The 24,089-nt window shown below is 44.8% G+C and overlaps 1 protein-coding gene across 1 annotated transcript in view; it reads left to right on the top strand.

The window, feature by feature from the left end:
* hydin (HYDIN axonemal central pair apparatus protein) overlaps positions 1-24,089 on the top strand; it is a 60,667-nt gene that overhangs the window by 36,286 nt on the left and 292 nt on the right. The window contains 28 exon segments of the mRNA XM_085357132.1: positions 12,271-12,494; positions 12,602-12,750; positions 12,894-13,017; positions 13,019-13,084; positions 13,253-13,349; positions 15,478-15,681; positions 15,684-15,707; positions 15,812-15,842; positions 15,844-15,949; positions 16,555-16,716; positions 18,655-18,803; positions 18,805-18,886; positions 19,176-19,264; positions 19,266-19,311; positions 19,395-19,559; positions 20,770-20,814; positions 20,816-20,874; positions 21,004-21,151; positions 21,752-21,836; positions 21,839-21,875; positions 22,032-22,202; positions 22,487-22,642; positions 22,727-22,781; positions 22,783-22,959; positions 23,047-23,131; positions 23,134-23,258; positions 23,450-23,632; positions 23,634-23,732. Coding sequence (XP_085213258.1) covers positions 12,271-12,494; positions 12,602-12,750; positions 12,894-13,017; positions 13,019-13,084; positions 13,253-13,349; positions 15,478-15,681; positions 15,684-15,707; positions 15,812-15,842; positions 15,844-15,949; positions 16,555-16,716; positions 18,655-18,803; positions 18,805-18,886; positions 19,176-19,264; positions 19,266-19,311; positions 19,395-19,559; positions 20,770-20,814; positions 20,816-20,874; positions 21,004-21,151; positions 21,752-21,836; positions 21,839-21,875; positions 22,032-22,202; positions 22,487-22,642; positions 22,727-22,781; positions 22,783-22,959; positions 23,047-23,131; positions 23,134-23,258; positions 23,450-23,632; positions 23,634-23,732 — 3,143 coding nt within the window.

Raw genomic sequence — 24,089 nt, 5'->3', positions numbered from 1 at the left:
GGTCCTGTTGCGTCCCTGCCAGAGGCCCGTGCGCCTGCTGGTCCTGTTGCGTCCCTGCCAGAGGCCCGTGTGCCTGCTGGTCCTGTTGCGTTCCTGCCAGAGGCCCGTGTGCCCGCTGGTCCTGTTGCGTTCCTGCCAGAGGTCTCCACTGCCCGCTGGTTCTGTTGCGTTCCTGCCAGAGGTCTCCACTGCCCACTGGTTCTGTGACTGTTTTTGCTGGGGGGCCCGAGGAGCCCGTCCAGTAGGGCTGAACGATTATGGAAAATAATCTAATTGCGATTTTTTTTTTTTTTTTTTTTTTTTTTTTTTTTTTTTTTTTTTTTTTTTTTTGGCCCCAATATTGCGATTGCGATGCGATTATTTTTTTAAGGTCTTTGTCTTCTGTATTATTAAACAAAGACAAGCAATACATCATATAGTATGGCCAATACTATATTACATTAATTTTAAACTTTTCTTTCCTGGAAGACAGACCTCTGTTATGATGACATGAGGTGATGCATGAATTGATGACTGACATTTTTATTTAACTTCTTCAATCACAACAGTATATTTGAACATACACAATAGTTTATTTTTAGCTTACAAACATCTGAGCATAAAGTGCTGACAAGGAACCCTGGTGTAAACATTAAAATGAAAGTCAGTACAATGTGCAGATTGCAGAAATATACATAAAAAAAAATCAGTGGCTTTACCACACTCAGTTTTTCGACATCTGTGAACTACTAGACAGTCATTCAATTAAAAAATAATATTAAATAAATAAAACTAATAAATAAAAAATACACACATCTTACTGATCTCTGCAGTCAGTAACATTACACATAAAGTGCAAACATAATAGCAATTGTATAAACACACACACAAACACGCCTTTAAAATTTAAAGGCGTGAAATTGGACGGTCTAGCCTTCTGATTAGCTAATCAGAAGGCTAGTTCTGATTAGCGTCACCGCTGTCTCGGTGGAGTTTATTAAACTCGGCCGTCTGCTTCTTGCTATCTAAAGTATAACCAGACACTGGTGTAAATTCTCGACTGTCTCATACTTCTGTTTAATAAGTTTTCTGTTTGACGTTTAGTCAGCTGTGTGAAAACCAAGGAGGAACCCACCCGGGGGATTAATAAAGTTTTATTTTATCTAATCTAATAACTTTAATCTCAGCCAAACCGATTTACTCACGAACAAACAAAACACTGAAAAAAGCCCAACAATAACATTTTTAGGTTGTCTAAGTGACTTATATATTACGTTTAACCCGAGCAGCGAAACTCCGCGGTGATCTGAAAATGATGTGCCGGGAGTTGTGCCGTTCTCGGCCGCATCAGTAACCCTCGAGCTCCCGGCTAGCTGTCGAGCTGGTGGGTAGCAGACGCCTCTGAAAACGTCGAAGCACTTTTGCAAATATGGGATATCTTGATAAACCGAGCAGATATTTGATGTTTACACAACTACTTTCTCGCCTGAAAATATGTTAAAAGTTTATTTTGTGACCCAGAAAGATTAGTATGAGTAATTTTAAAACTTAGTAGCGGCCGCCATTGCTGGAAACTGGAGTTTGGCTGTGCCGCGCTATGAATTCTGGGATATGGTAGTAATTTGGACAGCCTTCGGCGCGTCGCTGTGACGTAATCGGTCTACAAATGCGGCCTCAGGAGGATGCAGCCCATGAATTTGGACATGTCCAGAGTATAATCGCAGCCTTTGCGGTTAGAAAATTGCACTTGATCATGTCGCGATATTATCGCAAATGCGATATATCGTTCAGCCCTACCGTCCAGCGTCCTGCCTCGTCAGCTGGGGGGCCCGAGGAGCCCGTCCAGCCATCAGCTGCAGTCTCATCACCGCCTGCAGTCTCATCACCGCCGTCTGGTCCGGCTCCAGCGTCCTCGTCTCCATCCGCCTCGTCTGGTCCGGCTCCAGCGTCCTCGTCTCCATCCGCCTCGTCTGGTCCGGCTCCAGCGTCCTCGTCTCCATCCACCTCGTCTGGTCCGGCTCCAGCGTCCTCGTCTCCGTCCGGCTCCAGCGTCCTCGTCTTCATCCTCCTCGCCTGGTCCGGCTCCCGCATCACCTGCAGTGGCCTCAGCTTCCGCCTCGCCTGGGGCTGCAGGGGCCACGCAGCCTTCAGGTCCCCTACTACCACCTCGTCGGTCATCTGCCAGGCCGCTTGTTGGGCATCTCCGCCACCGTGGACGCCCTCCTGGACGCCGCCACTGCCTTCCGCACGGCCGGCCCCCGGACTTGTTTCCACGCCGCCGTTGCCGTCCGCGCGGCCGGCCCCCGGACTTGTTTCCACGCCGCCGTTGCCGTCCGCGCGGCCGGCCCCCGGACTTGTTTCCACGCCGCCGTTGCCGTCCGCGCGGTCGGCCCCCAGAACTGTTTCCACGCCGCCGTTGCCGTCCGCACGGTCGGCCCCCAGAACTGCTTCCACGCCACTGCCTACTGCGCGGCCGGCATCCGGACCTGCCCCGTTGCCATTCGCATGGTCGGCCTCCTGAACTTGACCATCTGGGCCTTTTTTGGACTCTGTCCCTCCGTCCTGGGCCCCCTCCGCCTGCCCTGGTCGGGTTGTTTTCTGTTTTTGTCATGATCCTGGGTCCTTTTGACCCAGCGTTTTGTGTTTTCTCTTCGATTTTGGTTCTGTTCTCTAATTGGTGTTTACCCTGTTCCCCCCTGTGTGTTCCTGTTTTATTGTGAAGGTCTGCGTCTTATGTGAGTGTTTTCAGTTTGCCTCCCTGGTCTCGTCATGTTAATCACTCCCAGCTGTGTCTCCCACCTGTGTGTAATCTCCCTGTGTTCTCTGAGTGTATTTAAGTTGTATTTTCTGTCTTGGTAATCGCTGGTTCGTCTGTGTTGTTTCCTCTCGGTCTCCCTGCGTCTCTTCATGTGTATTTCCCCGGATCTCCCTGCACCGTCATTCCTGGTTTGTGTTGTTAGTTTACCCAGTTTAGGTTTCGGTTTCATGTTCACACCCCGTTGCTGTTTGTACCCACTGCTGTAAATAAACACTCACCTGCACCAGAGCTGCTGCCTTTTTGGTCCTTTCCTACAATCCCACACGGCTCGCCTCGGCAATCCGTGACAGTACGAACCAGCCACCATGGACCCTGCAGCAGTAAATCCGTCCGAGGAGCTCCGGGACGACGTTACATATAACGTGGAGATTCTCCTCGGGCTGTGGCTTGAAAACCCTCCAGAGGAGCTTCGCCGCGCCGTGGAAAGTCGGCTACAACGGCTCTTTTCCGGCCTGCCATAGCTTCTAACTTCGCTTCCTCCGACCATGCAGGCTTTTCTCCGGCTCACACCCCACCTTCTCTCAGCCACTCCTGCCTCGCTGCCCGACTCGCCGGATGTGGTCTTGCCCGGCCCGTCGGAGCCATCTGCGGGGAAGAAACGCCGATCGCGCCGCGGGCGCGCCACCCCACAGCCGGACGTTCGGACTTCTAATTCGCTGGCTGTGGTGAGTGAGGACTCTGTGTCGGTTCCAGACTTTGTGACTGTTCATTCAGGGGCTGTGTTTTGTGTGGCGGATGTCAACGCGAGCTGCTTATCGCCTGTGCAGCTACCGGCAGCTCAGTTAGCTCCCCCGCAGCCTCTCTCAGCTCAGTTAGCTCCCCCGCAGCCTCTCTCAGCTCAGTTTCCAGTGCCTCCCTCAGTTCAGTTTCCAGAGCCGCCTGTAGCGCAGGCCCCAGTAGCTCCAGTGCCCCCGCTACCCGTAGCTCTGGCTCCATAATCATCGGCTTCGCTCATTCACTCCGTGCAGGGAGAAAGTTTAATTTCACCTCAAGGTGCTTTTCATGGTTCAGCCGCCATTGGCACAGTTTGCCGCTCCAGGGCCTCCCCAGAGGCTAGGTCTCAGTCCCCAGCTGATTCTGGACCCCTGAAGTCTAAGCAGCTACATGAGAACTGCGCCATATCAGCATTGCCTGTGCAGAGCCCGTGCTCAGTGCATTGCCAGTTGCCTTCGTGTTTGCCAGAGGACTCCATGACTGCTGGCTTAGTGATGACTTCTGCTGGAGGGTCCGAGGGACCGCTCCGGCCTTCGTCTCGTGTCTCCGCTGGAGGGTCCAAGGGACCGCTCCGGCCTTTGTCTCCTGTTTCAGCTGGGGGGCCCAAGGTGCCCGTCCAGCAGCCTTCCTCGTCAGCTGGTGGTTCCGGAGAACCACGCCAGCCTCATGCCACGTCAGCTGGAGGGCCCAAGGAGCCCGTCCAGCAGCCTTCCTCGTCAGCTGGTGGTTCCGGAGAACCACGCCAGCCTCATGCCTCGTCGGCTGGAGGGTCCGAGGGGCCCGTTCAGCCTCCTGTCTCCGCTGGAGGGTCCGAGGGGCCCGTTCAGCCTCCTGTCTCCGCTGGAGGGTCCGAGGGGCCCGTCCAGCCTCCTGCTGCAGCTTCGTCATCCTCGTCTGGTCCAGCTTCGTCACCCTCGCCTGGTCCAGCTTCGTCACCCTCGCCTGGTCCAGCTTCATCCGTGTCTTCAGCCTCGCCTGGTCCGGCCTCTGCCTGTGCTTCGCCCGGTCCGGCCTCTGCAGCCTCGCCTGGTCCGGACCGCCGTTGCCTTCCGCACGGCCGGACCGCCGTCGCCTGAGTGGCCGCCGTTGCCTTCTGCACGGCCGGACCGCTGTCGCCTGAGTGGCCGCCGTTGCCTTCCGCACGGCCGGCCCCCCGAACTGTGTCCACGTCGCCGCCGTTGCCGTCGGCACGGTCGGCCCCCCGAACTGTTTGGACTCCTGTGCTGTCGGCCCCCCGGCTGGCCCCCTGAACTGTTTTGGACTCCTGTGCTGTCGGCCCCCTGAGCTCTTCTGTTTTGAACTCTGTTTTTTCCTGTGTTCTGGTGTGCTTCGTTTCTTTTGGTTTTGGACTCGTTTTTTGTTTTTGTCTTTTTGCCTTCTGGTGCTCCGGTTTTGTTTTGCTTCGGGCCCTCCTTCCTGGGCCCCCGCCGCCCGCCCTGGTCGGGTTGTTTTCTGTTTTTTTTCTGGCTGTTTTGTTTCTTGTTGGGCTGTCTGGGGCCAGCCTTTGAGGGGGGGGTACTGTCATGATCCTGGGTCCTTTTGACCCAGCGTTTTGTGTTTTCTCTTCGATTTTGGTTCTGTTCTCTAATTGGTGTTTACCCTGTTCCCCCCTGTGTGTTCCTGTTTTATTGTGAAGGTCTGCGTCTTATGTGAGTGTTTTCAGTTTGCCTCCCTGGTCTCGTCATGTTAATCACTCCCAGCTGTGTCTCCCACCTGTGTGTAATCTCCCTGTGTTCTCTGAGTGTATTTAAGTTGTATTTTCTGTCTTGGTAATCGCTGGTTCGTCTGTGTTGTTTCCTCTCGGTCTCCCTGCGTCTCTTCATGTGTATTTCCCCGGATCTCCCTGCACCGTCATTCCTGGTTTGTGTTGTTAGTTTACCCAGTTTAGGTTTCGGTTTCATGTTCACACCCCGTTGCTGTTTGTACCCACTGCTGTAAATAAACACTCACCTGCACCAGAGCTGCTGCCTTTTTGGTCCTTTCCTACAATCCCACACGGCTCGCCTCGGCAATCCGTGACAGTACGAACCAGCCACCATGGACCCTGCAGCAGTAAATCCGTCCGAGGAGCTCCGGGACGACGTTACATATAACGTGGAGATTCTCCTCGGGCTGTGGCTTGAAAACCCTCCAGAGGAGCTTCGCCGCGCCGTGGAAAGTCGGCTACAACGGCTCTTTTCCGGCCTGCCATAGCTTCTAACTTCGCTTCCTCCGACCATGCAGGCTTTTCTCCGGCTCACACCCCACCTTCTCTCAGCCACTCCTGCCTCGCTGCCCGACTCGCCGGATGTGGTCTTGCCCGGCCCGTCGGAGCCATCTGCGGGGAAGAAACGCCGATCGCGCCGCGGGCGCGCCACCCCACAGCCGGACGTTCGGACTTCTAATTCGCTGGCTGTGGTGAGTGAGGACTCTGTGTCGGTTCCAGACTTTGTGACTGTTCATTCAGGGGCTGTGTTTTGTGTGGCGGATGTCAACGCGAGCTGCTTATCGCCTGTGCAGCTACCGGCAGCTCAGTTAGCTCCCCCGCAGCCTCTCTCAGCTCAGTTAGCTCCCCCGCAGCCTCTCTCAGCTCAGTTTCCAGTGCCTCCCTCAGTTCAGTTTCCAGAGCCGCCTGTAGCGCAGGCCCCAGTAGCTCCAGTGCCCCCGCTACCCGTAGCTCTGGCTCCATAATCATCGGCTTCGCTCATTCACTCCGTGCAGGGAGAAAGTTTAATTTCACCTCAAGGTGCTTTTCATGGTTCAGCCGCCATTGGCACAGTTTGCCGCTCCAGGGCCTCCCCAGAGGCTAGGTCTCAGTCCCCAGCTGATTCTGGACCCCTGAAGTCTAAGCAGCTACATGAGAACTGCGCCATATCAGCATTGCCTGTGCAGAGCCCGTGCTCAGTGCATTGCCAGTTGCCTTCGTGTTTGCCAGAGGACTCCATGACTGCTGGCTTAGTGATGACTTCTGCTGGAGGGTCCGAGGGACCGCTCCGGCCTTCGTCTCGTGTCTCCGCTGGAGGGTCCAAGGGACCGCTCCGGCCTTTGTCTCCTGTTTCAGCTGGGGGGCCCAAGGTGCCCGTCCAGCAGCCTTCCTCGTCAGCTGGTGGTTCCGGAGAACCACGCCAGCCTCATGCCACGTCAGCTGGAGGGCCCAAGGAGCCCGTCCAGCAGCCTTCCTCGTCAGCTGGTGGTTCCGGAGAACCACGCCAGCCTCATGCCTCGTCGGCTGGAGGGTCCGAGGGGCCCGTTCAGCCTCCTGTCTCCGCTGGAGGGTCCGAGGGGCCCGTTCAGCCTCCTGTCTCCGCTGGAGGGTCCGAGGGGCCCGTCCAGCCTCCTGCTGCAGCTTCGTCATCCTCGTCTGGTCCAGCTTCGTCACCCTCGCCTGGTCCAGCTTCGTCACCCTCGCCTGGTCCAGCTTCATCCGTGTCTTCAGCCTCGCCTGGTCCGGCCTCTGCCTGTGCTTCGCCCGGTCCGGCCTCTGCAGCCTCGCCTGGTCCGGACCGCCGTTGCCTTCCGCACGGCCGGACCGCCGTCGCCTGAGTGGCCGCCGTTGCCTTCTGCACGGCCGGACCGCTGTCGCCTGAGTGGCCGCCGTTGCCTTCCGCACGGCCGGCCCCCCGAACTGTGTCCACGTCGCCGCCGTTGCCGTCGGCACGGTCGGCCCCCCGAACTGTTTGGACTCCTGTGCTGTCGGCCCCCCGGCTGGCCCCCTGAACTGTTTTGGACTCCTGTGCTGTCGGCCCCCTGAGCTCTTCTGTTTTGAACTCTGTTTTTTCCTGTGTTCTGGTGTGCTTCGTTTCTTTTGGTTTTGGACTCGTTTTTTGTTTTTGTCTTTTTGCCTTCTGGTGCTCCGGTTTTGTTTTGCTTCGGGCCCTCCTTCCTGGGCCCCCGCCGCCCGCCCTGGTCGGGTTGTTTTCTGTTTTTTTTCTGGCTGTTTTGTTTCTTGTTGGGCTGTCTGGGGCCAGCCTTTGAGGGGGGGGTACTGTCATGATCCTGGGTCCTTTTGACCCAGCGTTTTGTGTTTTCTCTTCGATTTTGGTTCTGTTCTCTAATTGGTGTTTACCCTGTTCCCCCCTGTGTGTTCCTGTTTTATTGTGAAGGTCTGCGTCTTATGTGAGTGTTTTCAGTTTGCCTCCCTGGTCTCGTCATGTTAATCACTCCCAGCTGTGTCTCCCACCTGTGTGTAATCTCCCTGTGTTCTCTGAGTGTATTTAAGTTGTATTTTCTGTCTTGGTAATCGCTGGTTCGTCTGTGTTGTTTCCTCTCGGTCTCCCTGCGTCTCTTCATGTGTATTTCCCCGGATCTCCCTGCACCGTCATTCCTGGTTTGTGTTGTTAGTTTACCCAGTTTAGGTTTTCGGTTTCATGTTCACACCCCGTTGCTGTTTGTACCCACTGCTGTAAATAAACACTCACCTGCACCAGAGCTGCTGCCTTTTTGGTCCTTTCCTACAATCCCACACGGCTTGCCTCGGCAATCCGTGACAGTTTTGTTTTGGTCCGTTTTTTCGTTTCTGCTGGGCTGTCTGGTGCCAGCCCTTGAGGGGGAGGTACTGTCATGGTCCTGGGTCGGTGACCCAGCGCTTTTAGTTTGTTATCATTTTCTAGATGATGATTGTTTAAGTTCTGTGTTATTTTCGATCTGCCTCTAAGTCTGCGTCTGTACCTGTCTGTCTATGGTGTCTCCCCATCTGTTTGTGAATCTGTCTGTTTAGTTCAATGTCTTGTCTGGTTCCATGTATCTGAGTTTCCTGTTTTATTGTGAAGGTCCGTGTCGTATGTGAGTGTGATCAGTTTACGTTTCCCCTGTCCCGTCAGCCCAGATTCCTCCCAGCTGTGTTGCCCTCCTGTCTCTCATCCCCTGATTACTGGTGTGTGTATTTAAGCCCTGTGTGTTCTCCTGCCTGTTGCCGGTTCGTCTGTATTACTCAGTGTCAGTCTGTGTATCCACCGTGTCTTCTCCCTGCTGTTCATCGTCATCCTCCTCTGCTCGTTTTCATTCAGGTTTGTGCTCTGTAGTTTAGTTGTTTCCCAGTTTAGTTTAGTTCGAGCCCCGTTTGCTGTTTGTCCACATTTTTTTTGTGTTCAATAAATCACCTTCACTCCTCTACGACTGCCTGCGCTTGGATCCTCATTTATTCCACACGGCTCGCCTCGGCAGCCGTGACAGCTTTATAAGAAAGCCCTCCGCAAAGCCAGAACATCTTACTATTCATCACTGATTGAAGAAAATAAGAACAACCCCAGGTTTCTCTTCAGCACTGTAGCCAGGCTGACAAAAAGTCAGAGCTCTGTTGAGCCAACCATCCCTTTAACGTTAACTAGTAATGACTTCATGAACTTCTTCACAAATTAAATTTTTATCATTAGAGAAAAAATTACCAATAATCATCCCACAGATGTAATATTATCTACAGCTACTTTTAGTACCGTTGATGTTAAGTTGGACTCTTTTTCTCTAATTGATCTTTCTGAGTTAACTTCAATAATTACTTCCTGCAAACCATCAACGTGTCTTTTAGACCCCATTCCTACAAAACTGCTCAAAGAAGTCCTGCCATTAATTAATTCTTTGATCTTAAATATGATCAACCTATCTCTAATGATCGGCTATGTACCACAGGCCTTCAAGCTAGCTGTAGTCAAACCTTTACTCAAAAAGCCATCTCTAGACCCAGCAGTCTTAGCTAATTATAGGCCAATCTCCAACCTTCCTTTCATATCAAAAATCCTTGAAAGAGTAGTTGTCAAACAGCTAACAGATCATCTGCAGAGGAATGGTTTATTTGAAGAGTTTCAGTCAGGTTTCAGAGCTCATCACAGCACAGAAACAGCTTTAGTGAAGGTTACAAATGATCTTCTTATGGCCTCTGACAGTGGACTCATCTCTGTGCTTGTCCTGCTAGACCTCAGTGCAGCATTCGATACTGTCGACCATAATATCCTATTAGAGCGATTAGAACATGCTGTAGGTATTACAGGTACTGCACTGCAGTGGTTTGTATCATATCTATCTAGACTCCAATTTGTGCATGTAAATGGAGAGTCCTCTTCACACACTGAGGTTAATTATGGAGTTCCACAGGGTTCAGTGCTAGGACCAATTCTGTTTACATTATACATGCTTCCTTTAGGCAGCATCATTAGAAGACATAGCATACATTTTCACTGCTATGCAGATGACACCCAGCTCTATCTGTCCATGAAGCCAGATAACACACACCAATTAGTTAAACTGCAGGAATGTCTTAAAGACATAAAGACCTGGATGGCCGCTAACTTTCTGCTTCTTAATTCAGATAAAACTGAGGTTATTGTACTCGGCCCTGAAAAGCCTAGAAATATGGTATCTAACCAGATTCTTACTCTGGATGGCATTACCTTGGCCTACAGTAACGCTGTGAGGAACCTTGGAGTCATTTTTGACCAGGACATGTCCTTCAATGCACATATTAAACAAATATGTAAGACTGCGTTCTTCCATTTGCGCAACATCTCTAAAATTAGAAATATCCTGTCTCAGAGTGACGCTGAAAAACTAGTTCATGCATTTATTACTTCCAGGCTGGACGACTGTAATTCATTATTATCAGGATGTCCAAAAAACTCACTGAAAAGCTTTCAGCTAATCCAAAATGCTGCAGCAAGAGTCCTGACAGGGACTAGAAAGAGAGAGCATATTTCTCCTGTTTTGGCTTCCCTTCATTGGCTTCCTGTTAAATCCAGAATTGAATTCAAAATCCTGCTCCTCACATACAAGGTCTTAAATAATCAGGCCCCATCTTATCTTAATGACCTTGTAGTACCATATCACCCTATTAGAGCACTTCGCTCTCGCTCTGCAGGCCTACTAGTTGTTCCTAGAATATTTAAAAGTAGAATGGGAGGGAGAGCCTTCAGTTTTCAGGCCCCTCTTCTGTGGTACCAGCTTCCAGTTTGGATTCGGGAGACAGACACTATCTCTACTTTCAAGATTAGGCTTAAAACTTTCCTTTTTGCTAAAGCATATAGTTAGGGCTGGACCAGGTGACCCTGAATCCTCCCTTAGTTATGCTGCAATAGACATAGGCTGCTGGGGGATTCCCATGATGCATTGAGTTTTTCCTTTCCAGTCACCTTTCTCGCTCACTATGTGTTAACAGACCTCTCTGCATTGAATCATATCTGTTATTAACCTCTGTCTCTCTTCCACAGCATGTCTTTTATCCTGTCTTCCTTCTCTCACCCCAACCGGTCGCAGCAGATGGCCGCCCCTACCTGAGCCTGGTTCTGCCAGAGGTTTCTTCCTGTTAAAAGGGAGGTTTTCCTTCCCACTGTTGCCAAAGTGCTTGCTCATAGGGGGTCATATGATTGTTGGGTTTTTCTCTGTATCTATGAAGCGCCTTGAGGCGACTTATGTTGTGATTTGGCGCTATATAAATAAAATTGAATTGAATTGTTTTTATTATAGATATAGATATATACTGCCCATGAGTGTATAGTAATTAAATCGTTCTTTTAGCTGTCATTAAGTAGAATTCTTTTTTTTTTTTTCATGCAAACATTTGTTTATTAATTTTTTTTCTCCTGTCAAAAAGGTTTGTCTGATAATATAGTTTCTGGGCTTTCAAAATTGTATATTCCCGAGATTTGATGAGTTAGTTAATTACGAAGAGATATTTTGACCCACTACTAACTCTGAAATACCTCCCCCGTTGTCCGTGAAAAGAAGTTTATAGTGCTGAAGCATTATAGTTTTCATAATGTTAATGATTAAGTGTTAATGTAATCCTAATAATTTGGGGCTTTTTGTTTTGTTTTTAACACAATAACAGGAAAAAACCTTTCAGGGAGGTCTAGTCTTTCCAGCGCCACAAGAGTCTTTCCAGAATTTTCTACAGTTGAGAAACTACTGGTGAATTTTACAGCAGTGATGGAGGATAACACGTTACCCTGTGTATTTGTTTTGGCCATAATTGCACTGTTTGTCATTTTGAGATTATTCAGCCTTGTGTAATTAAATCATGAATAATCATAAAACAGTCCTGATTTTTTTGTGTTTTAATTGATCAAACTCATTTGAGTTTTTGCACAAGAGAAACACTATTTCACAGCATCACACGCAGGTCTTTATTTAATCCCACGCTTGTTACAGCAGAACAAGGGACAAAAAGAAAAAGTGATTTTGAGATATATTAGAAAAAACAATAACTGTAATTACAGAAACTGAGCCACGATTAATATAATTGGTTTCAACCCCATAGTTCCTGTTAATGACTATCAAATCAAAGTGTGCTTTGAAAAGGTCTGTGAATCTGATCACAAAAATATTTATATATTATATTTTCTAATTGTTTTGTAAAATATTTATAATATAAATATTTAAACACCAAAACTGTCTTTGGTGTTTCCTTTTTCTCTTTTTTTCACCAAGCAAACAGTCCATCCACTGATTGTGCTGTTTGACATTAAATTAGATTAATTTTGTTATTTTTGTTCTCATTGAAAGCTTCCTCAGTGTCTCATTAAAATATGCAAATTCCTTCTGACAACACAGTGCTCATTTTTCAAGGAACCACCGTTAGCCTGGTAACCAAACATTTTCACCAATCAATTCTCAATTGATTGGTGAACTTGACCAGAGTCAGTTCTATGCTCACTGCAGGCGGATTTAAAGGGCTCTACATCAAAAGTAAAAGTGAATGAAAATGGTATTTGACAATGAATTTAAGCTCATTGCTCTTTGACTACTGTTGCTTTAACGGATAATTTATCTCTGTTTTCGCTTTTTGTTTCCAGGCATAGTGTTAGACATGGCCTCCATCCTTGAGGAAAACCATCTGTGCCCCAGAAGTAGCCAGCTTTCCTCTGAGCAGTTTTGCAATGCTGAATCCATCTTTGTACAGGATGAAAACAGATTTACCTTCAACAAAATTCAAACCAGCCAAGCTTGCTTCAAACTCGCCAACAGCAGCAAGTTTCCCTGTGTGCTCATCTTAGCCATCAAAAGTGTTGGGCCCAAGGTGAGGCATTTAAAGTCTCATGGATAAATGTTTACAGGACTATCTCTCATTGTGGTACAGTATAAAGAAATGTGATCAAATCATCTAAAAGATAATGTATTTTTTAGTTAATTGGACAAATCGAGGTGTGTGATATGCCTACAACAACACTGAGCTTTCCCAGCCAGTGGTACGCCTTTGCTGTTGTTACCTTCACACCTCAAACACAGCACTTACACAGTGCTGTGTTTGAGGCCCAAGTGGAGGAAAGTAGCAGGTAAACAACTATGTGACTGCTACTGTGGTGTTGTCTTTACTCTTCCTATGGATAGTCACCTCTCTTGGCACTCTCTTACTTAGTAGTAGCATCTCTTGTTTGCTCCTGCTGACTTCATGCTTTCTTTACTCTGCTGCATTCAGAATGACACCCACCATTAGGAACAGGGTGCTGCAGTTTGAGCTTCTAGGATAAGGCACCAGTGTTTGTGCGGTACGGCCAGCTCTGAGGAACACTGAAGGAGGCCCAGTGTTGCACTTCAGGCTGGGTACTTGTTGGGTGTAGACATACACTGTCTCTGGTGCTGTTAAATAATGGAAATGTGCGAGGTGAGGTGAGATGAGATGAGTTCAGTTCTTACAATTTTTTTTTATCTGTTTACTTGCTTTAAATACAAGAAAACCAAGATATAAATACATGAAATCTTTACAACACACTCATGAGCGTAACACAGGCTTGGTAGACTTTTGTGAATAAATGTACTTTCTGAAATTGTGTGTAGGTCCAGATTGACATGCTGGATAAACATGGTGTGTTCAACCTCAAAGCTGGTCTTGGGAGTAATAACATCTCCATTAACTCCACACAGCTTCCCTCAGGTAAAGCTCGAATCTGCCTACAATAAACTGCATCTCCTCTTCATTTAATTAATTAATAGGAGCTCATGCACAAATAAAGAGGTTAATATTACTTTAATTTGTGCCTTGTTCCCTTCCCATTAAGTATTGTTAGTGTTATTACTGAGGTTCAGAATTAAGGCCTGTTCACTGTGGTACATTATTCAGAGTAGCAACAGCACAGTAAAGAAGCCAGCCTATGAAAACCGTGTGTTTTTACAGTCATTTTACTTTGGCTTTCTGAAAACAAAGCTGAAACAGTTTTAATACAACCCTGTTCACTGAATCACCAACATTTTAGACCGTGAAGTTTGCCTGCTCAGTATCATCTAATGGTGATCTGAACTGAACTATTTGCAACACTTTAGATCAAATTTAATCTTATTTTAGTTCAACAAATGCACTGAAAACTAGTGGGTAAGCCTTTCTATGTGAAAAACCTATAATAGTAATTAATTTTGTTTTTATTTTATTTAACCTTTATTTAACCAGGAATGTCCCGTTGAGATCAAAGACCTCTTTTTCAAGGGAGTCCTGGCCAAGAGGCAGCACATTTCAAGACAAATACATACGAACAAACAAAGTTAAAATTACACAAAACAATTACACATTATTGAGGCAGCCTGTAGGCCTTTGAGTTTAGTTTTAAAAACATTTAAAGACAACAATTCAGTTAGTTTCCAGTCTTTCTGTAACATGTTCCATGAAAAAGGCGCAGAGTGGACAAAGGCTTTCTTACCCAGCTCTGTGCGGACAAGGGGAACAGACAACAGCAGCTGATCATTTGAGCGCAAGGAGTAAGAACCACTATTTGTCCTTGTGACCAAAGTACAAATATAAGGAGGCAGCAATCCAAGCATAGCTTTGTAAATAAAAGTGTACCAATGCCCCTGTCTTCTAATGGCCAAAGAAGGCCATTTTACTCTTAAGTACAAATCACAGTGATGGGTCAGGTGTTTACAATTGGTAATAAACCTCAAGGAAGCATGATACATCGTGTCCAACATTAGAAGACATGAAGAAGAAGCGTTCATATACAGAATGTCACCATAATCTAACACAGATAAAAAGGTTGCAGTGACAAGACGTTTTTTTACTGCAAAAGAAAAGCACTGTTTATTACGGAAGAAAAAACGAAGTTTAAGTCTCAGTTTCTTTACTAGTCTCTCTATATGTGGTTTAAAGGTGAAGGAGTCATCAATCCAGACACCAAGGTATTTATATTCATGAACTATCTCTATGACATTTCCTTCAAGGGTGGACACCACTGGAATAGGCTCCGGGACCTTCTTTGACTTGGAAAACAACATTAGCTTAGTCTTGTCAGCATTGAGAACTAATTTTAGCTGAATAAGTGAATGCTGGAAAGCAACAAAGGCTTTCTGTAAAGTTTCAATGGCCTGAGCAAGAGATGATCCATAACAGTAAATAACTGTGTCGTCAGCATAAAAATGCAAATTTGTGTCTGAGACATTTTGACCCAAGTCATTGATATATAAAAGGAACAGAAGGGGACCCAAAACTGAGCCCTGTGGCACCCCCTTGTGGACAGCAACAAATTTAGAACAAAGACCTTCAAGTTTAATGCACTGGGTTCTATTTTTCAGATAATTTGAGAACCACGCTAATGCATGTTCTGGCAATCCAAGGCTGAGCAGTCTGTTTTTTAGGACTGCATGATCAACAGTGTCAAAAGCTTTTGAGAGGTCAATAAAGAGTGACGCACAGTACAATTTCTTATCAAGTGCCACAATAATATCATTTATCACTTTCATAGTGGCAGTGTTAGTACTGTGTTTTTTCCTGAAGCCTGACTGAAATTTGGAGACAATATCATTAGAGTACAAAAACTCTTAATTAGCCTCATCATATTCCAGTGTTCACTTGTACACTTTAAACCAGTATACTTTCTTTACTGACACCTAAGTTATTTTAATATATTGATGTTGACTTGGTTTCTTCTGTTTTTTTCCACTTCTATTATTGCATGGAAAATATACTTGAATCTATCTTTAGCCTATCATTTGGCTTGAGTTTTAAAACAATATTCCATTTTTATGTTGCACAATAAACACAGCGATTTCTTATTTTTGACATTTTTCCTCTCCAGCGCATAATGTGGTGCAAAGAGCCAACCTGACGCTGAATGTTAATGAACAGGTGGAGTTCCAGATCACCTTCTGCTCTGACAGACACCTGAGTGTCAAGGTGAAAATTTCACTGCAAGTGAAGGACAACCAGCGGAGCGATACCACAATACAAGTGAAACGAGACACTTATTTGGAAATCGTCTCTCTGGAAAACATCAGCAGGTCATGGATCAGAAAGATGATGAAGAAGGTATGAGCAGAGGGGAGGACAGAGATCGTTTGAACTGTAAGTCTTGTAATCTAGTAAAACAGAAGCTTGTAACCTTTCATGAATGCCCACATTATCTTTCACAGGTAATTATGAGGTGCTGAGTTTTGGTGACTGTAAACTTTAAATACCAAGAAGGTTTTGCAATGGCCAACCACAGCAGCAACCAGGCGGTGAGGTTTGAGTGGACACCTAGTGGACCTCATATCAGCTTTTCACCACAGGTAAACCATCAAAAAAGTAGAAGACTGAAAGACTGAAATTTTACATGATGGAACCAGGCTGGTGTATAGTTTTCAAATACTTTTTCATAGTAATCATAAACTGTATGTGATCAAAAGTCACTATATTCATTTTCCTAATAATATAATGCCAAACTAACACCTAGAAATGGTCACATATGAGATATAAATACTTATAACTCCAAATACCATACAACCATAGACAGCTGATTCACCCTATTCCCTTTCACAGAACCATTTGACCCTAGAACTGAAGAAGCTTCTTGGATGAGAGGTGAAACGTCTTCAAGCAACTTAAAGAAGTCCAGACGCTTTTCTTTCCAAGTTCCTTAGACAAGTAAAAATAGAAATTCGCACAGTGAAACAGCTTCAGTCCCTACAGCAATGACTGTGTCTAATAATATACTGTATCTCTCCCAATCTCACACAGTATGCTGTATTAGTCAATCTTTATTTCTCTTTTTTTTCTTTTTTTTTCTGTCACAACTCCTCTGCTCTTCTTCATCTTTATTCGTCTCACACCTCTTCCTCATCTTTTTCTTGAAGTGATAGTCATGTATGAATATCTGCTTTGTCCTTGTCTGCAGATGTGTTTTGAATATGTTGCTGAGCAGCTGGATGCAGTGGAGTCATTCTGGACTTTTGTGACTGAGAACCCATCACTGTCTGTTCCCTTCCAGTGTGTGGGCACTGCTAGAGAACCACTCACCTATCTCGGCAGACCTCACCTTGCCTTTGGGGAACTGCTTGTTGGTAAATATAGTTGAGCCCCGCACACACATACAGACATAATAAATCTAAACCTTATTTTATGCAGGGATCAGTGTGCTCTCCTAGTATTTTCTTATTTTACTTTTATTGGTTACGTTTATTTTGAAGAGTGATTCTATTGAACTCTGTAAGTTATTTTGAATTGTGCTCATGTGCTTGTGAAGGACAAAAAGTGGAATAGGCCGTCAGTCTTGTGAATGGAGAGGAAGACCCATTGCATTTCTCTGTGGTTCCTTCATCAATGTGTTTTGTGGCCCATGGCTGGCACAGTGCCCCCCCAACAGACAGGTTAATGACACTGAACCTAATTAAATTCAAATACTTTCATATATACAGATAGCTTTGTTTTCTCCCTCATAGCATTTTGTTGTGAAATTTTTGGTGCAGGTTGCCATTAGTAGTGTCCTTCACACTTTCCTGTGAGGATATGCGAGGGTGAAGAGAAGTCACATTGTTTCACTATGAGGGGGGGCCTCAAAAACATTGTCCCCAACCACCAAGAAATTCTGGACTTTGGGAAGGTCAGCACACTGTAATGAAACAAATGAAATGAGCACATAGCCACATTTATAGTCAGCTTCCTTTAAATGCGAACTTAAAACATGACAGTCACATGACACATCACAGGTGGGGATTTCAGAGCAATCCGCCTTTAATTTTCTGGTGTCCAAGTTTTCAAGATTCATTATAGAAGTGAACTTAGAACTAACAGTTCCCAGAGCACTGCAGCAGTAGTTGGTTACAAAACCACAACAAGCTAGCATTGAAGCTATTTTTTTTTCACCAGAGCATTTGCTAGTGTGGATTTTTACTGAGGTAATGTGCTTTAAAGGAACAGCAACATTTATTTAGTCCAAAATAAAAATTCATACTGACAGAGTGTGATGTTACTGGAGTATATTTACCTATTGAAAAGAATAAAAAGGAAAACACCTTACACTTCAGGTGATCATTTTTATTGTAATCGTTACCATATTCAAGTGAGACCTTAAAAATAGATTATCTAGTAGAACTAAGTTTTGAATGATTTATTTTCTGATTTGCTGAGCTGCAAACATTTTGAACCTGTCACTTGTGACAATATCAAATTCTTCTTTCTAAGCAGTTCTTTGTAATGCACATCCCTCTCTTGGTTTATCTCATTAGGTGAAGCATGCGCCAACATTTACCTTTGATATAAAAGGCTGTAGTACCCAGTCTTAAATTCTCCTTTACAAAGTTCAGTTTTGGGAAGTACTTCTTTTATTGTCCTGGCATGTGCTCCTTCTGTTAAGGAGCACAGACGAAAGGCACACCGGGTGTGTCCAGTCTTTGGTTTTCCCCTGTTTCAGTGTCAGTCAATTCAAATTTAGCAGTTCACTGTGACAGTTTAATTAAAAAACAAGCAACCAAACAAAGAAACAAACAAAAAAGGACCAAAAATATGTTTTTAGGTACTTTCAAATGAGCACTTTTTGACAATTCATTCATTAAATTATACAGTTAAAGAGTTTAAAGATTCTTCAAGCAAAGGCTCTTCAAAATGCTGCTGTTTTCACACTCTTGCCTGGCTTGTTAGCTGGTAACCTTTTCTGACTGGACCGACTCCTGGTCTTTAATTCCTTTCATAGAGGGCAGCAAACACAATGCATGACATTTGGATAGTGGTTAAATTGGAACATATGCACATTCACATTTTTTTCCAGTTGATTCCAGTAACTGAATAATTGATGTCTGATGCACTTCACAGTGGCTGCAGCTACTTGTCACATAATCTTGTCCCAAGCTTCCCACAACAGGGAAGCTACGTCACCTGGAGGATCCAGAAACAATAGAGTCTTTCAATTTCCTGTTTCTTATCCCAATTAATTAATGTTGTAATTAACGGTCTCAGTTTTTGATGTATTAACAATACATGAGCTCAAAAATTTTGACAGTCTAAAACTAACTTCCTGGCCTTCCCACTCCTCAGCCTCCAGTGCCAGTTCAAGAACACTGACGTCCTTCAGATGAACTTCCAGCCAGATGTTTTGTCGGCTGGTGGTTTAATGGAGATAAGTGAGCCACGTCAGTATCATGAAACCCTCCTTCACCTTAGACAGCTGTGTCACGAAACAGGTGGACATACTTGGCCAAGGCATCGAGATCAAGGGGAGAAAGACTACATGAGTGCAATAGTAAGTAACGTTGGTTGAATATGCACCACTAATGAAACTGGGTTAAGAGGGAAGTTTTGGGGTAATATTGTAACATATATTTATATGAATGAAGCGTAACCTGAAACATACAGTTTTAATACCATCAAGCTTTCCACGGGATCACTGTATTGATGTTGTACTTTTAGATTTCTCCTTCCTCACTGTCTTAATTATGTTCTGCTGAGCCTCTCCATTTGACTTCATAATTTGATTTTAAAATATATCAAAATCTATATGTATTTGATATCTTTATGTCCTAGCTGGAAGTTGAGGATCCAAGGCAAAAGAAGGTGAAACTGGGTCCTCTGAAAATGGGTCAAAAGGGGGAAAAGCAGGTGGTTCTGGTAGCCTTCGTGCACCCTGATGCTCAGCACAGATAAACCAGTTAATCAAAAGGTATGCAAACAGACAACACAGACAACGCACACATAAACAGTGGGACACTAAAGCAACACTTAACCTGTCACCCTGTCTTCCAGGATCTATATTTCAGTCCAGCAGGTGAACTGCCGCTGAAGTTGAGCAGGGGTTCATGTGCTGTTCAGATCCATTTCTCACCTCATCAGCGCGTTCCTCCCTTCACTGCTGAGCTGAAGTTTGTAGGACTCCTGCACCCCCTGCTGACCATCCAAGGTTCCTGCCAGGTAGCCTGTTAAATACAGATACTGTCAGGGCTGGACTGGCCATCGGGCATACCGGGCACTTGCCCGGTGGGCGCTCGTGATTTTTCATTTTTATGGGCCGATGGGGTTTTATTTCTTTTCTTTTTTTTAACGGTATAAATGAATAGTGGTGGATTGGCCATTGAGAGGGAAACATGAACATGAAGATGAAACCAGGAGATGTCCTTACTGAATCATCAGAGCTGAACAGGTGATGGAGAAACAGGTTGACCTTTTAGGTGACATGAACGAGTTGAAGGGAAGTTATGAACTGTTTCTGAGAGACAAATAACACCAGGATCCTTTTTTAGGTAGCTGACAGCTGGTAACTGTGCAGGGGCGGGTCTAGCAAAGTTTTGCCAGGGGGGCAGGTAGGGCATTAACAGGGAGAGGGGGGCACAAAGAAATACTTTTCTTTCTTATTCTCATTTAAAATGTCTAGCTTTTAATAAATAATTATATGAATCTTACAACCAAAGTTTTCATATTATGTAAAATGTATAGAAATCCATTATTGTATTCAGTAAATATTAAGTCTAGTATATACCCTAAGTTATAGTATTCTTTCCTTTGGGAAGGTACCATCTATGAAGTCTGCAATTCTGCTGAAGAAAGATGTTGAATCTATTTAATAACTGGAGAAAAATAATAGATTTCTGTGCATTTGTTTTATACGTGCATTAAATTAAAATTGGTTTTGTCAATTGAGCATCTTGAGGCAGAGGGTGGGGGAGTGGTTCCCTATTTTTTTTCTTTTCTTTTTTTGCTGGGAGTTGGCAACCCTATTAGTTAGGTATATGTAATTATAAATTAGGTTGTTTTATATTTTTGCTAAGTACTGTTTAGAATACCAGAATAGGGAGGATGGTGTAGGTTTAAGTTTATTATAAAGGTTTTATGGCTTTTCCTATAATACCATGGTGGGCCGGTCACTAGTCAAAATGCCCGGGCTGATTTTTTTGTCCCAGTCCAGCCCTGGATACTGTAATCATGTAGTCGAAAGTCTAATCGGGAGTACGTTTTCACACAGTTCCTTTAAAACAGAAAGAGAAAAGTTCTAATGAATTCTGAATGTTGACAGTAATACTATAACAAAGTAGGACTTGCTATATATGCCATATGCTATATTATAAGCAAGAATGTTAGCTCTGTATATCATATAGTCTTAATTTATTTCATGTAAAACTACCAGGATGTCAAAGTCCAGCTAGAAGAGAGCTACTTTGGAGCTGTAGTCCCAACGTTCCCAGATCAGGAAGAAGAATGTTACGATGAATACTGGTGACACTGGTGCCCAGTAAGATTAGACAGCAGTGACAAACACATCTTCACTCAGAAACATCAATATTGTGTTACTGCAGTTATCACAATGCTTCACATATTATAGCTGCATATATTTCTGCCTGTTTGCTTTTTTCCTTAACAGGTTTAAGTGGAAAACAGAGGATTTTCCTGCAGCGTTATGCATCATGCCACCTAATGTATATATCTGTCCAGGAATGGAGGTTCCCTTTCCAAACGACTTTTGCCTCTGTGTCACTGGCTCCTGCATCGCGGCCTCCACTAGCAAAGAGGTTTGACTCTTTTTTTCACCATTCTGCACTGTATTTGTGCCAAAGGGAAAAGTACAGTGTTGACTAATATGATGAAAACAATAACATATTTGCTGTTTTAAGTTGATGATGATTTTATTCTGAATGTATCACAGATACAACAGCATAACTGAAAGTTTTTTACACTCAGCAAAGCTAAAAGATTAGTTATCTGGGTATTGATTTTGAGGCTTTTCCAGAGGGAATACAATCTAAAAGGTGCCTTGTCAGCACTGTGACTACTTGGGCCTGGTTAGAGGCCAGCATCAGGTAATGAGAGACATTGATTCGGCTCATTTGGAACAGGCAGCAGCTGCTGACAGATTTAAGGATTTGTAAAAACTATTAGTCAGTTTCAATTAGCTGAGTAGTTCTGAGAAAAGGCTTTAGGAAATTTCTCATGTTATGTTATCTTGAGAATGAGTTACAGGCAATCTGATTTTATCATAAATGCAAAGATTAATTTCTGTGTTTGAGATAAAACCCTACGCTTGATCAGATTTCTCTCCCTGACAACATCCAATGTAACAAGATGATATAATGAGTTTATCTTCACATATCAAATACTACTTGTAATGTAAGTGCTCCCACACACAGACCCTGTCTGTCCCCAACCCCACAATCCAGTGTTGCACCATCAAACCTGTCATTGAGGGCAAGCATTGGAGTTCTACCGATCTATGACTATGACTGCTCCTGGAAAAAACACACCAGGTAGAAGAGCCATCATCTAAATAGAATCTATCATTTATTTGAAAAACTGGGTATATTTAATACTTTTTTAATATCGAAAAGGTTACAGATAATAACACTATCTATGTAACTATAACAATTTAATTAGTCTCTGTTTATCCTTTCTCTTGCCTCAGGGATCTGCCTTTTTTGCCTTTCCTGATGGGGCAGGCGTGCTGTACACCTTGCAGGGAGCTGCCGATCCTCCTGTGGCAGAGAACACTATTGGGCATGAGCTACCTGCTAAAACTCACCACACAGTGTTGCTCCCTGTGCACAACTGGCTCTCTAGGCACCAGGGGTAAACACTTAGTCGGGAACTATATACACTTGAGCTGCTCTTAAGTGATATCTCTCTCCTTAGCAGCTAAATCACCAACTAGTTTCAACTGTGTTGTCTAAACTGAGATGGACACACAAAATTTTACATGTTGAAATTTTCTTGTAGAAAATAAAAAGTAAAGTGTAGGAAAGGATCCCAGTTAAGCAAAGCTTTTTCGGTGCTAATATAGAAATCCATAGTTCCTGGCAAATTATGCAACAGATGTATAACAGAGCCATGAGTGTCCTCATCTGTGTTCTCAGGTTCCTTGTTCGTCTAGAGACAATGAAGCCTGACAAGCCAGATGCTACAGTGTCCCTCAAGGAAATCAAGTTTATTAATGTCCCTGCCCATGCTAAGAGGGACTACGACATGTTTTTTTTTTTTTTAACATACACAGAGGGACAGTATAACACCAAGGTTCACTCAAGCATACACATCCAGACTTGGATAACTATTTTTTTTAGCCTTGTTCTCACATCATCCTTTTATCTTCATCCTTGGGTGACATTCATTAATGATGAGACAGGTGAGTATTTGTTCTACCTCGTTATCTTCAAAGGCAACATCTCCAGGAGTCCTGTCCACCATCAAGCTGGGGAGACCTGTTTGTCAGGTGCCCTTGGCCACTATTGAAGTAGAGAACCCTCTGACCCAGACAGCCTGCCTTACTACTGAGTGTAAATGTCGTGGCATCATCGTCCAACTTCAGCCCAGTGTGCCAGGACAATCCAAGGTAGATAATGAGTACATCTGCCATCACATTAAAAAAAAAACTGTGTGACTCTTACGGGCATAATGTGTGTGTGTCTTTTCTTTACAGGTTTCTTTGGCTGTTCATTACATGCCTCTGCATCCAGGTGAATCTACTGCCCGTCTGACTTTGTTCAGCAATGAGCTGGGCCACTTCGACTCAGAGCTCTGCCCCCACCACCAGAGCAATCTGTAGACTTCAATACTTTGCTGGGCAGCAGCCACTCTGTCACTGTAATGTTTAACAACTACTCACGCTTCACAACCGAGTACTGCTGCAAGGTAAAAAGTGGAAAAACAATAGCCCTTTCTTCCCTTTCTGTACATTTATTCTATCAACAGTACTGTACATGTGGTCAGTGTCAGCATTCATCACCGAGGCTTCCTTGTTATCTGCTCTCTGTAATTCGTCAACACAAAAAGTTGATTTACTTGCTCTCATGGAAACACCTTGTGTTATCTCTGTCCTACAGACTGACCGTCCGGCCTTTATTGTAGACAAGAATGTCAGCGCATTACCAGTTTTCCCTTCAGGCTCAAAGGCCAGTATGGAGGTCTGTTTCGAGCCTTATCAGCTGGGGTAAATGAGAGGCCAGCTAAGGCTGTCTTCAGTAATTGGTGGTGAATACATCTTTCCCCTACAAGGGTTCTGTCTCCCCACCCAAACCTCAAAGCCTGTTCAGCATCAAAGCCGCTGGGAACGTCATTATCCCCTTCAAGAATGTGTTCCTGCAGACCACCACGTTCTCTCTTCTGGTAAAGAGCAAGTAGAATTTACAAAAGTCGGCACTATAAGACAATCGGAACAAAGAGTGAAAGTTAAAAATGTCTTATCAACAAAGCTGAAGATGGTTACAACCTTCTAAAACAAACAGCCTGCAGGCAGCCAATACACTTATTAAAAATAGGGATGCTTTACTAAGGCTTATTTCCTTTAAATATTTACACTGAGTTCATTGCCAGCATTGCCAACACGGAGCAAGATGATTTAAATTTAGCCTGGAACAGATTGCAGTGTGCAGAGTGGTGCAACCTGGCTTATGTTTAGACAAATTGTGCTCCTGCTTGTCTTAGATGCAGCTTTCACATCTTCAGCATCTATAAAATGTTTCG

This window comes from Diplotaxodon limnothrissa, linkage group LG7, assembly GCF_057381915.1.
Source record: "Diplotaxodon limnothrissa isolate DT_005_m linkage group LG7, D_limnothrissa_male_GT1.1, whole genome shotgun sequence".
NCBI lineage: Eukaryota > Metazoa > Chordata > Actinopteri > Cichliformes > Cichlidae > Diplotaxodon > Diplotaxodon limnothrissa.
Note: the sequence above shows the minus strand (reverse complement) of the source record. Positions and strands in the feature narration are given on the sequence as shown.